At 39.5% G+C, this 13704-nt stretch overlaps 1 protein-coding gene across 2 annotated transcripts in view; it reads left to right on the top strand.

The window, feature by feature from the left end:
• The window catches only part of ITGB1 (integrin subunit beta 1), an 80593-nt gene that overhangs the window by 37271 nt on the left and 29618 nt on the right, over positions 1–13704 (top strand). For both annotated transcript variants that reach the window (XM_050939069.1, XM_050939070.1), the window contains exons 2-7: positions 1937–2006; positions 2323–2408; positions 4444–4666; positions 9165–9335; positions 9638–9876; positions 11935–12090. In XM_050939069.1, coding sequence (XP_050795026.1) covers positions 1937–2006; positions 2323–2408; positions 4444–4666; positions 9165–9335; positions 9638–9876; positions 11935–12090 — 945 coding nt within the window. The remainder of the gene's footprint in view (positions 1–1936; positions 2007–2322; positions 2409–4443; positions 4667–9164; positions 9336–9637; positions 9877–11934; positions 12091–13704) is intronic.

Below are 13704 nucleotides of genomic sequence, written 5' to 3' on the forward strand. Positions count from 1 at the left end.
AAACAAGTCTTCCTGCTTTTTCAATTTCCATTTTTTTTTTAAATTTTGAAGGAGCAAATACTTGAACTGAACTAGTTGAATAAACTGAAATAAAGAAAATATTCTCTGCACCTGCAGAAGAGGTTGCTGTTTATCATTTCAACAAATTCTGGTTCCAGGTGTTTAGCCAGTGACCTCTACCAACTCAGTGGTTTGATTTTCTTTAAAACTTAGCTGCAAACATGTACTGCCTAATTTTATTTCTTATAATTAAATGATGTTAATAAATTATAGTAAGTTTAGGTATTACCCTAGGTTGATATAATATCTAAATCAACTTTAAACCCCTCTATGTGATTTAAATTTAAAAAATTCAATTTTATTTTTTTTAAATCATCTACTTTTAGTCACCCTGGGCTAACCTATGAAAAATTTGCACTCTCTCATTAAAACAGCTACTCTACCAGAAGACTGGAGGATAGTAGATATCGTCCTTATATTTAGAAAAAGATTTCAGGGGGGATCCAGAGAATTACAAAATAGTAAGCCTTACATCTTTACTTGGTAAATTTGTTGAAACAATTAAAAACAGAAAAATAAAACACCTGGAAGATCATAATGTGATAGGTTCTAAAGAATGTGGTTTCTGCAAAGAAAAATCATGACTCACAAATCTGTTAGAATACCCTGAAAGTGTCAATAATATAATATATAAAGGAGAACCAACTGACGTAATTTATTTATGCTTTTGAAAAGCTTTGGATAAGATCTCTAACTGGAAGCCACTAAATTAATGAAGCTGTCCTGGCATGAGAGGCAAAGTATTGTCATGGATCAAAACCTGACTAAAGGACAGGAAACAGAGTAAGAAATAAATTAGCAGTTTTCATCATGGCAAAAGGTAACAGCAGGATATCTCCAGGTTCCATACTAAGTGCAGTGTTTAATGTATGTATTAACAAACTGACAGAGGGGTGAGCAGTGAGGTAGCAAAGTTTTGCAGATGACGGCATTGATTAGGTTAGTCAATTCAGAGAAGAATATGAAGAACATCAGGGGCAGGGCCGACTCCAGGGTTTTAGTTGCCCCAAGCGGCAAAAAAAAAAAAAAGAAGCCGTGGTCGGCTCCTGCTCCACTGTGCCACTTTCTTGTTTGGCGGCAATTCAGCAGCAGGTCCTTCCCTCTGAGAGGGACTGAGGGACCCGCCGCCGAAGAGCCCGACATGCTTACTGAGCTGGTGCCTGGAGCTGGCTCTGGTCAGAGGGAGCTAACCAAACAAAATGAATGGGCATCACAACAGCAGATGAAGTTCAGTGTTGATAAATGCAAAGTAATATATATTGGAGGAAAAAAATTGTGCTACTTACGGCTTGTCTATCTGAACATTTAGTTTCCAGCAGGCTAGAGTGTGAGTCTATCCTCACTAGCCTGCTGTTCACTAACTGTCCATATAGGCCCTGCTGACTTGCACTAATGGTTAGTATTCTTTGATCTGCTGTTTCAAAGCAGGGGAGATCAGAGCACACCGAGGAATTGTTAGTGTGTATCAGCAGAGTCCCTGTGGATAGTTAGTGCTCAGCAGGCTAGGGAGGGGCAGATTCACACCCTAGCTTGCTGCAAACTGAATGTTCATGTAGGAAAGCCCTCATATTCCTTACAGGGTTCTAACTTCACTGTATTAAGTTTTTTAAAAAATAATTTGTTTTAAAAAAAATAATTTGGAAATAATCTCTCCACAGTGGTACCTTCCAGGCATAACATCCAATCTGCATATACTAGAATTACAATCATATTTTGTTTAACCAGGTCATAACACACTCACCTAACCTATTTGACAAGATTAATTGAGGCATGTCATCACAATAGTGTCTGAATCACATTTATATGTCCATATTACCATGCTGTCCTGCTACGTTTGGTATATTAGTAGCTCAACTACTCATCTTTTATTTTTCAGACAAATTTCAACTCGCTCTTCTGGGTTGTACTACTATGTTGCTCGATTTGGGATGGATTTGCCCAACCAGGTACATTTAAATGTTGTAACAACCTTGAATTCGGTAATAGATTGATTTAAAGTAAAGTTGAACTGTATATTTTTACCACGGTTTCATTTAACATAGCACACTTTTGCCTTCATGCACGTCATAGTAACATGTTAGAGAAGCAGTAATAATAATGATAATAATAATAAAATAATAGCTCATATTTTGCTTTTTCTTGGTGGCTTGCTTGAACTGGATTAACCTTGAGTTACGTGGCTAGTAATGAGGAATTTATTTAAAATTGTGTGATTACCAGCATATTTTAAAATGAAATTAATTTATTTTTGTACCCTGATAGGTGGAAGTGATTGTATAAAAGCTAATGCAAAATCATGTGGGGAATGTATACAAGCAGGACCAAACTGTGGCTGGTGCAAAGCTCAAGTGAGTATATTTGTGAAATGCTTTCTCTGATGTTTTGTCTTAGGTGTTTAGTACCCTGAAAACCATCTATTCTTACCCTATTTTATTTTATTTTTTTTATTTTATTTCAATAGCAGCCATTTACTTCAGTGTCTACAATGTCTAAATCAAAGCTGAAGAACAATTTAAGTATCTTATGCTAAATAAATGGATAAAATCTGGATTGGTTAGGTCTGGCCATCAGAAAGTTTCAGAGATTTTGATCTCTCTTTCATTGCCAAATATTAAGGGCACACAGACTTTAGGAGATCTGTCTCATAGTTATTCAAAATCATTCCAGCCTGGAGTCTGTCAGGATGTGTTTAATTATATTCTCCCAGTGACATTAGAGGATTGGTAATTTTAGATACAGACACAGTGGAAGAGGGAAGCTGGGAGTGGGAGGTTCAAGAGGTTGAAATTTCAATATTTGATTCTTAGGGTGGATTGGTGTTTTTGGTTTATATTTCATACCAAAAAAAAAAAAGAGAGAGAATGCAAGGTTATGTAATCAATCACTCAAGTCAGGAAGTGCAAAATTTAAAATTGAATGTACAGAGTCTGATCTTATGTATCAAATAATACAAGATAATATCATACAATTTATTCTACAGTCTTAGCCACATATGTTGTACTGTTTGTTCCAACTTAAAAACCTGAACAGGGATCAGATATGGAAAATCGCAATCTGAAATTTGAAAGTTTCAGAAAACTATACAAAACTGAAAACAGGAATTTTAATAGTGTTTTACAACTTTAACTAGAGTGGTTGCTGCCAAATGCAAGTTATAATGTAAGTTTGCTGATTTTTAGTAATAAGACTTATACTTAAGACACGAAACCGTACCTATTTACTGCTCCACACACATACCTTCCATAAATATTGGAATATATTTAGTAAACTTTGTGGTTTTGGTTGCAGATTCATGTATCTCCTGTCTAGTTTCACATCAATAAATATGTCTGACATATTTTAGGAGCTGTGCATAAATATCTTCAATTTTTGCTTATGTATTGAAAAAACTTCCCATTTCTTCCAGTGATTAAAAATGCCTCATACTAGAAACCATATGAGTGCATGTATTTATACTGTATTTACGGGTCAAAATGCTTTTATGTATTGTGGGATGGTAGCTTTTGTTCAAGACAAAGTTTTCCAAGACTCTTTAGTTCAGAAGTACATTCCTCACTCTACCTCCTCCTCCTCGTGGAACTTTTCTCAAATGTGTCAGGAGTTGTATACATCACTAAAGAGAGAAGGTGGGTGAGGTAATATCTTTTATTGGATCAACTTCTGTTGGTGAGAGACACAAGGTTTTGAGTTACATAGAGCTCTTCTTCTAGTTGTCAAAGCACTGTAATTCTGTTATAGTCTACCGAAATACTGTGGTGGACTATTTAATTACAAGGTTTCCCAAAAAAGGCAAAACTAAAGTTCTGTTGCCGCACATATCAATTACATATGTTCAGTTTCTTGTAGGCTAGTTGTGGAAAGGCAGCTTTTCTCATTTGCTGGTGGTGGTTTTTGAGCATCTTAGTCAGAGTAGCTAATTGAATAGTGACTTCATGTTGCTGTTGGAAGAGTGACTTTGAACCCTTTTTTTTAACCTTGCCTCAGTCACATGCACAGATTGACTTTAGTAAAGTTAACCATAAGCTGCTGTACTAGATAAATTTTTCACTGTTGTCATTACTAAGTTTAGTAAATAAATGTATTTCATAGTTTTATGTTTTACAATTTAAAATACACTTAAAAAATTGCCATGTTTCTTGGTGTGACCAGATGTTCTGATTTTATAGGGACAGTCCCAATTTTGGGGTCTTTTTCTTATATAGGTTCCTGTTACCACCCACCCATTGTCCTGATTTTTCACACTTGCTGTCTGGTCACCCTAGTGTCTCTAGAGGTTCTTGGTGCATAAAAATGGTAAATATCAAAAGTAGCATTATGTGCTCAAGCCATGTGTTGCAGATTGTAAATTGCTGTGAGTTTGATGTTCTTCACCATATCTTCTAGAATTTTTTACAAGAAGGAGAGCCAACTTCTGCCCGATGTGATGACTTGGCAGCACTAAAGAGTAAGGGCTGCTCTCCAGATGAAATAGAAAATCCTAGAGGTACCAAAGGAGTCCTCAAAAATAAAGAGGTAACTAATCGTAGCAAAGATACTGCAGAAAAGCTCAAACCAGAGGACATTACCCAGATCCAGCCACAGCAATTAGTACTGAAGCTGCGAACAGGTATGGAGATATTCATTCTTATCTTCTTATATTTTTAGACTTTTTCAGTATTATCTATGAATTTGATATTTTGAATGCTACATATATCTTTCTGCAATAATGATGATTTTTGCTAGGAAGCACAGAGATTTGAAGAAGAGCAGTCCCATCCCTGTAACTCCAAGTGCTCAGATAATCTGGTGAATGAGACTAAAGCTTAGATACTATGGGCATAATTTACACAGAACATTGAGATAAAAACAAAAGATAACAAAGAAAATGTAGGGGGCTTGCATTAGTAAATGCATTCATACAAAAAGACTAGTTTACAGGTTAAGACATAATTGTCCCATTTTGTAATGCTTTTGACCTGTCATCCTGGAATGTGTCCATCCGGAAAATAGAGTAGATGATTAATAATAAAAGGATGGTTAAGATGAAAAACACAGAATGAAAAGGTATGATAGCACTGCGGTCTGCCAAAGCAGTCTGTGCCCAAAGGCTGAACTAGTTGAGAACTAGTTTTTGAGGTTTGGTAACCATGAGAGCAGAAGCCCAGCAGCCAGATTTACAGATTTACATACAAGATACCTTGTTCTAGGAGGCCAAAGAAGTGGATACAGACCTAGATGAATGAGCACAAACCACAAGGTAGTTGTGTAGCCATTTTCATCCCTGAAATAGAGACTTGCCTCCTTTTGGACAGGAAAACCGAGTTCTTACAAGAGAAAATTATAATAGTACTCCAGAGATCTAGGAATCTGGTAGGCTCAATGAAAAGTCTTGCCATCTTTTGGATAAAATGGAGAATTGATTTAGGAATCAGCTCATCCAAGAACTACTTTATCTGAGTAGAACTAAAGTTAGGATTCTAGTTGAGACAGCTGCAAACTAAGGAACTCTACAAGACAAAGTAATGGCTACCAAAATGAGACTTTAAGAGTCAGTTGGAGGAGAGAGCTTTGTGAGGGTTTGAATGGTGGCTTCATGGGGGTTTGCGAAACTAAAGTGACTTACCATTGCAGGTGGCGCTTTGACTTGAAGTTTCACATTGGGAATAACTTTTAGGAAGTATGAAGGGAAACAGTCAGTATTTCTGTCTTACTGAGTTTGAGTCTCAAAGGCATGGCCTTGGCCTGTGGGTAATTTAAAATAGTCAAGAAGAAACTAGAACCGACTTGTATGACTCATGAAGGGGAACTAGATTTCACTCTTAACACCATTAGCAAAAGGTTTTCTAAAGCCTTCTAAATCTTAGGCCTGGTCTACACTACGAGTTTATGTCAAATTTAGCAGCATTATATTGAATTAACCCTGCACACGTCCACACAACGAAGCCATTTTTGTCAACATAAAGGGCTCTTAAAATCGATTTCTGTACTCCTCCCAGACGAAGGGAGTAGCACTGAAATCGACATTGCCATTTCGAATTAGAGTTAGTGTGGCCACAATTCGACCCTATTGGCCTCCGGGAGCTATCCCACAGTGCACCACTGTGACCACTCTGGACAGCAATCTCAACTCGGATGCACTGGCCAGGTAGACAGGAAAAGCCCCGCGAACTTTTGAATTTTATTTCCTGTTTGCCCAGCATGGAGCGCTGGTCAGCACAGATGACCATGCAGTCCTAGAATCAAAAAAGAGCTCCAGCATGGACTGTGCGGGAGATACTGAATTTGATCTCTGTATGGGGAGATTAATCTTTTCTATCAGAACTCCATTCCAAAAGACAAAATGCCAAAACATTTGAAAAAAATCTCCAAGGCCATGATGGACAGAGGCCACAACAGGGACTCAACACAGTGCTGCGTGAAACTTAAGGAGCTGAGACAAGCGTACCAGAAAGCCAAAGAATCAAATCGACACTCACAGAGGGAGGGGCAACTGACGAGTGTAGCTATCCCACAGTTTCCACACTCTCCAAAAACCATTTGAATGCTGGGTTTAGCTCGCAATGCCTGATCAGAACATCAGAAACATTGTTGCGAGTGGTTCAGGGTATATGTCATCAGCCCTCCCCCTCCCGTGAAAGCAAAGGGGAAAACAATTGTTTCTCACCTTTTTTCACTGTCACCGTATGTCTGCTGGATGCTGCTGGCAGACGCAGTGCTGCAGCGCTATGCAGCAGCATTGCCTTGCCTTGCCTTGCCTTGCGGACGGCAGACGGTACAGTATGACTGGCATCTGTCATCGTCATCTCGTGGGTGCTCCTGGCTGGCCTCGGTGAGGTCGGTCGGGGGCACCTCGACAAAATTGGGAATGACTTCAGGTCATTCTCTTCTTTAAGTTTTGTGTAATGGAGATTCAGTCATGCCTGGAATATCATGCCATCTGGAGGCTTCTGCCTCAGGCTGCTCTCCCAGTTGGCAGCACCACGTGGTCGCACCTATCTCAGCCTACCCCTGCTACCAGGACTCACAATCAGGTACTTAGACCTCTACATTTTGCTGCAAATAAAAAAATTAAGCTGCTGTTTAGAACTGTCCCCCAACATACATATCCTGGGACATTTTGTATTTTACCAGTGTCAACCAAAGGCCCACACACAAATGGAGATTCAGTCCTGCCTGTGCTTCTATCCTAGTGCTTATCACAGATTCCCATTTTCAGCTATAGACTGAGCAAGTGCAGAATGGTGGTTCACTCTACTTTGCTGTAAGCCAACCGCCCTCCCCTCCTCCCTTTGATCTCTGCTTGCAGAGGTAGTAAAGACAGTGTTGTTTCAATTTCATCCATTCTTTATTACTTCATCGCACAAATGGGAGGATAACTGCCACGGTAACCTGGAGGGGTGCAGGAGGAGGGAAGCAATAAGTGGGGTTGTTGTAAGGGCACCCCCTAGAATGGCATGCTGCTCATCATTTCTGCAGGATGTCTGGGGCTCTGATCTGGAGCGGCTGTTTGCCTCTCTGGTTCTTTAATAGGCTTGCCTGATATTCTGGGCAGGACTGACTCTCCATTAGACAAAACTTAAAGAAGAGAATGACTTGGGGAGTCATTCCCATTTTTGTCCAGGCGCCCCCAACTGACCTCACCGAGACTGGCCAGGAGCACCCATGACAGCAGCAGATGGTACAGTGAGACTGGTAACCATCTTTGCTAACTTGCAAGGGGACGCTGCGGTGTAGTGTTGCAGTACCACGTCTGTCAGCAGCATCCAGTAGATATATGGTGACAGTGAAAAATGGCTAAACGGGATCCATGGTTGCTGTGCTATGGCAACTGCCCAGGCAATCCAGGGAAAAGACGTGAAATGATTGTCTGCCGTTGCTTTCACAGAGGGAGGATTGACTGACGACATTTACCCGTAACCACCCACAACAAATTTTTGGCCTCATCAGGCATTGGGATCTCAACCCAGAATTCCAATGGGCAGGGGAGACTGGAGGAACTATGGGATACCTATGGGAGAGCTACCCACAGTGCAACGCTCCGGAAGTCGATGCTAACCTTGGTACATGGACGCACACCGCCAAATTATTGTGCTTAGTGTGGCCACATGCACTCGACTTTATACAATGTGTTTCCAAAAATTGATTTCTGTAAAATTGGAGTAATCCTGTAGTGTAGACATACCCTTAGGGTAGAATCTTTTCAAGACATTAGAATATCAGTAAGGTCCTGAGCGTAGCCCTAAGTTCCAAGTGTCAGTTTCTGCACTTCCAGGCAGAAACCTTCACATTGGTAGGATCTGGTTATACAGAGCCCTAATGAAGCCTATCCAGATCTAAGGGGGACAAGCTGCAATCTGTAATAATCTTGGTAACCAGTGTTTCCTTGGCCAGAGTTGGCAGTGGAATTCTAATTCTAGATTAACTGTGAGACACTCAGTCGACTATATTTGTCAATGTTTCTGCAAAAAGGAATCTTGGAATAAGTCTTTCATCCTTGAATTTTTTCATGTAAAGGGGATCTTTCTTTGCTGGATTTTTTATTACATGTTATATAAACTCACCCCATGTTTTTAAGACTGTGATAAGTAATCACAACAGGGTGAGATAGGGATGAAAGGTAAACCAACTCTTAATTTACTTTAAGGTTTTATTTTACCTCCTTAATTTTACATATCCATAGCCTTTTGTGTTTGTGTGTTTTAGTGGTATAAAAGACAGGAAAAAAGGCTGTGCTACTTATCTTGCAGGAACATTTGTTGAAATTAATATGTAGGTCAAGATTTCAAAAGTGACTACTGATTTTTGGTGTCACAGATTTTCATGTATTCTACATAAGACAGTCTAAAGGGACCTGATTTCAGAGAGTTGGCCTTCAGACCTTTCTGAAAATCAGGCTTCTTTAAGGTGTTTCATATGGGACATGCAAAATTGTTAGTCACTTTTGAAAATCCTGGATATATTAATTTGCAGTTAATCACTTCCAGTTGTAGAAGTTACCTTATTCATGGTTGGAGTGAACCTTCTTTTAGGACATTGATGAAAGACCTTTGATAAAGAATGTAGATTTCATGTCAGTTCTGTTACTCTGCATTTTGTAATGAATGGGTTTATTTTTGTTGATTTAGGGGAACCACAGACATTTTCATTAAAATTTAAGAGAGCTGAAGACTACCCCATTGATCTTTATTACCTTATGGATCTCTCTTACTCCATGAAGGATGATTTAGAAAATGTGAAGAGTCTTGGTACTGCTCTAATGAGAAAAATGGAGAAAATAACTTCAGATTTTCGAATTGGTAAGAAAGATTTCATTATTTATGGGCATGGGAAAAGGGAAAAATCCCATTTGTAGATTTCAAAATAATAAAGTTGAATTTACTGATGTGTTTTTGGATTGTCTGAAAAATAGTAAAAGAAAAATAAGCAATATTCATATTATTGCTATTCTTCTAATAAAGGACAGTTTAGAAGCTGATCCCGAAGAATACTTGGAATATTGAGGGGGAAAATTGAAATTTTTTGAACTGTGCAATATTCCATCATGATTCTATATACTAGAATTACACTCTAACTGAGGGGTTTTGTTGTTCTGTCATAGGATTTGGCTCCTTTGTGGAGAAAACTGTGATGCCTTATATAAGTACCACACCAGCCAAACTCAGGAACCCTTGTACAGGGGACCAAAACTGTACAAGTCCATTTAGTTACAAAAACGTGCTCAACCTTACCAGCGAGGGAAAGCTGTTCAATGAACTTGTAGGTAAACAACACATTTCTGGCAATTTGGATTCTCCTGAAGGTGGATTTGATGCAATAATGCAAGTTGCAGTTTGTGGAGTAAGTGTATATCAATTTTATTTACTACTATATTAGATCAAACTATTTTATTGCAATCTGAGTGTATCACTGTTGTTGACCTAAGTTTAAAAACAAATCTACATTTCGCTTTACCAACGAAGACTGAGAGATTTATCCTGAGGGCAGCAGGTGGAGACAGAGCAAACAGAATTGGAAGCCTGCACTTACATTATACAGTATGTACATTCCACTCACTGAAGGCCCCTCTTGGGAAATTTGAAATTAGGAATATGAGCTCTCTTTGGAGGGGAGGGCAGTCCATGAACATTATCTCCCCAGAAGTTTCTGTAAAAGAAGAGTCAGAATCATGAAATCTTTGCAGCACATGGATGTTTTTAACAAGATAAAACAAGTGTTCTCAAATGACTTTTGCATGTAATGTATCCTTCATAATTTTCTTTTAAAATATATGCAAAACAATTCTGTGTATTGCAGTTTTTTACAAGCTACTTATACTGAGTAGATGGAACTTAACTCTCCCCTTCTTAATTTTTTCTACTCTTTGGAGGACTTCTATGGACCAGTGGATTCAGAGTTCAAAACCTTCACATGGGAGCTTGGAAAACAGTTGCATACAAAACTTCCTTGGTTCCTCAGTAGTTTGTTCTGGTTCGAGTTTGGCCAGGGCACAACCTTCTATACTTTTTCCACTCCCTCCTCCTTTTTTTCTCTGTCATCCTTATTCAAGTAATTACAGCCTTAATGCCCCAGTAGAGATAAAAAAAAGAAAGTGACATTTAAGTGTACTGCCCACCACACTCACAAAAAAATAGGAAAGACCTTTTAGTAATAGAAATATTCTAGAAACCTTTACTTAAAAGCTAATGTAAAAATGTCATACCGCTAGCATTCTGGACATAGAAATGTAGATACTCTGTCACTCAGTACTTCTAAAACCACTAACAACAAAACATTCACTCCAGGCCATTTCAATAGTGAAACTCCAGCACTTATTGATATCTATAACCATCGGGTCTACACTTGAAGCTCTAAGTTAAACATAATACTGTAAAATAAACCTGAGAGATTGTAATGTGCCTCCTTCTCATTCTGTTATTTCCCAAACAATTTCGCCTACAGTTATTGATACTGATACACACCTGCATAATGCAAAATTGCAGAACACAAGCACGAGCTATTGCTTTTTTACAATATCATTGTATTGTTAAACTAGTAAGTCAGCGTTAAGGTTGCTGTTGTTATTTAAAGGAGAAGCCAATGCGTTATTGTAGAATTGCAGCTTTAACTATGAATTTTCTGAGATTCTAATATGGATATTTTGCTTTTTTCCCCCCCTCCTTCTTAAATGAATTAGGACCCCAATCCTGTAATAACTTCTGTAGATGGCCGAGAAATTTTACAGGATTGAGCCCCATATTTATAGGCTCAAAACAACTTCTGTGCCCAATTTGCAATTGATGGAGTAGAGAGGAGAAGAGGGGATGTCAGGGATCTAGTTATAGCTCCCCTGATTCTCTGGCCTGTTCTGCACTGGCTGTAGAACCTGTGCAGCTTAGGGTATCCTAGGGGATTCTTTAATATCCACCAGCTGATAATGGTCCCCTTGGTACCATCTGACAGTAAGGGCTTGCCAGAGCACACTGTACACTTTTACCCCAAACATGCTCTCTATCATTGGGCTACAGGGTAGTGGTATGGGAATTGGTTATGTCAGTATTATGTCCTACGGAAACGCCACAGCTGGGGTGATATGGGCAGTTTCTTCATCCTTTGCGCAACTCAGATAGTTCTTAGAGAGCAGACCAGACAAGCGTCTAGGTCAGAAAGTGTTTTGTTCTCCTGTGATGAAAGGTGCTATACAAGTGCTATTGTTGATAATATTACAGGACAGACTTGAGCAAAATATGTGCATAAACTAACTCTAACTTTTTAAGGCTTATTTTAGTTTTTGAATATTTGTCATGTCTGCCTTCTTGTATTTAAATCTAAGTGTATGTTGCATTGGTTTAAACAAATTAGTGGGGTGGGTTAGTTTTTTAAAAAATGAAAAAAAATCATAACTTTTTTTCCCCTAAGACACAAATTGGATGGAGAAATGTGACACGATTGTTGGTATTTTCTACGGATGCTGGATTCCACTTTGCTGGAGATGGTAAACTTGGTGGAATTGTTTTACCAAATGATGGGCGATGTCATCTGGAAAATAACATGTACACAATGAGTCATTACTATGTAAGTATTCATGCCTAAACCAAAGTAAATTAATAAAGTTTAAGGTCAGAAAGGGATCAAGATCCCCAGCACTGACATCCGGTAGGCATGCTGGGAAACAGGGTAGAGTGTCCTCAGAAAGGAGGCACTCCCCAGTACCAGCAGTACCTTATGAAGGTTCATGGATGCCAGCGCTGGGGCCTGTGGCATTAAGACTGACCGCTGCTGGAGCACTGTACCAACTCCTTCGATGTAACAACAACAGCATCAGGTCAGTCCTCTCGGTCCCAATCACACCAGAAGCCTGTGATGTGGTCTGAGATCTCTAGTGCCTTTCGGTACCAGATTCTGTGGTGGTGCAGGAGTTGCTGATCCATTACAGTTAATATCTAGTCTTTGTTGCACTTACCTACCACTGTTATTCAGATCCAGTACCTACTTCAGACCGTCTGGCACCTCCTCGCCAGACACCCTCAAAAGACAAGCCCAGCATGCTGTCCCTGTTGTTTAAGTCTTTGGAGACGCACTGCCCGACCTTGTAACTGTGGTACGGCACCTCTCTGGTCAGGAGACTCGGTCTCTTCCTTAGAGTCAGAAGTAGGTTATTATGCCCCTTAATCTTGGGATCGAAGGCATTGTTCACCTTCATCAAGAGTGTTGCGCTCCTGGTATGCTACAGAGGGTCCGCATTGGTCCAGAGACTTGGTTCCATGTGCTAGTGGAGGTTGGGGGGGGCCCATGCCCGACCAGTGGCCGTATTGGAATCCCTAGGGGTTTCCTCCCATATTTCTCCCTGCAAGGGAAGAGACTCGGGACGTTGTTCTCAGTACTGATGTCAATGCCAAGTGAAATCAAATGAGCCTCCTGGAGCCTCCTGCAAAAGAGGTTGAAGAGACTCCTTTTCAACCACCTTTGCATGCAGCCTCCTCATTACTGGATGATGCAGTGATGTCTGAGGTGTCCTCCCCTCTGCAGGATGATTACAAAGCATACAAGGGTGACCTCCTCTTTGGACATACAGGTGGAGATGGTGCAAGATTCCTCCCACAGACTGGTGGACATATTGGGGTCAGCAGGACCTTCCCATGTGGCTCTATAAGTTTTCCATAAAACCATGTTGACTGGCATTAGTATTCCTATACTTCAATTATTTATTAATTGAATCTCAAATCAGCGTTTCTATTATTTTGTGTGGCACTGATGTCTGGCTGACTGACCTACCATTACCCAGGTCATTCCATTGCCTTTTTTAGATACTGGCCCAATGTTAGTACTCTTCCAGACTTGTGGAATTTCCTCATTATTCCAAGATTTATTCCAAATTAACATCAGTGGACCAGAGATCTCTTTAGCTAACTCTTTTAGGACTTTCAGGTGCAAGTTATTCAGGCCTGATGATATGTAGCATGTAATACATGTAAGACAAGAGTGTGGTTAACAACAATGCTTTTGTAGCTTTTTGGTAAGTAGATAAAATAAAATGTGTGTAGATAATTAAGTACTGGATTGGCTAAAGACAAGTAGCTGTAAAAAGTGTGTTCATGTACACGTTCCCAAACACATTTTACATAGATTAAAATAGAATTTTTTTTTTAATACAAGACTACATTTGCTTCACAGTTTGTTTCATCTTTA

Source organism: Gopherus flavomarginatus, chromosome 2 (genome assembly GCF_025201925.1).
Source record: "Gopherus flavomarginatus isolate rGopFla2 chromosome 2, rGopFla2.mat.asm, whole genome shotgun sequence".
NCBI lineage: Eukaryota > Metazoa > Chordata > Testudines > Testudinidae > Gopherus > Gopherus flavomarginatus.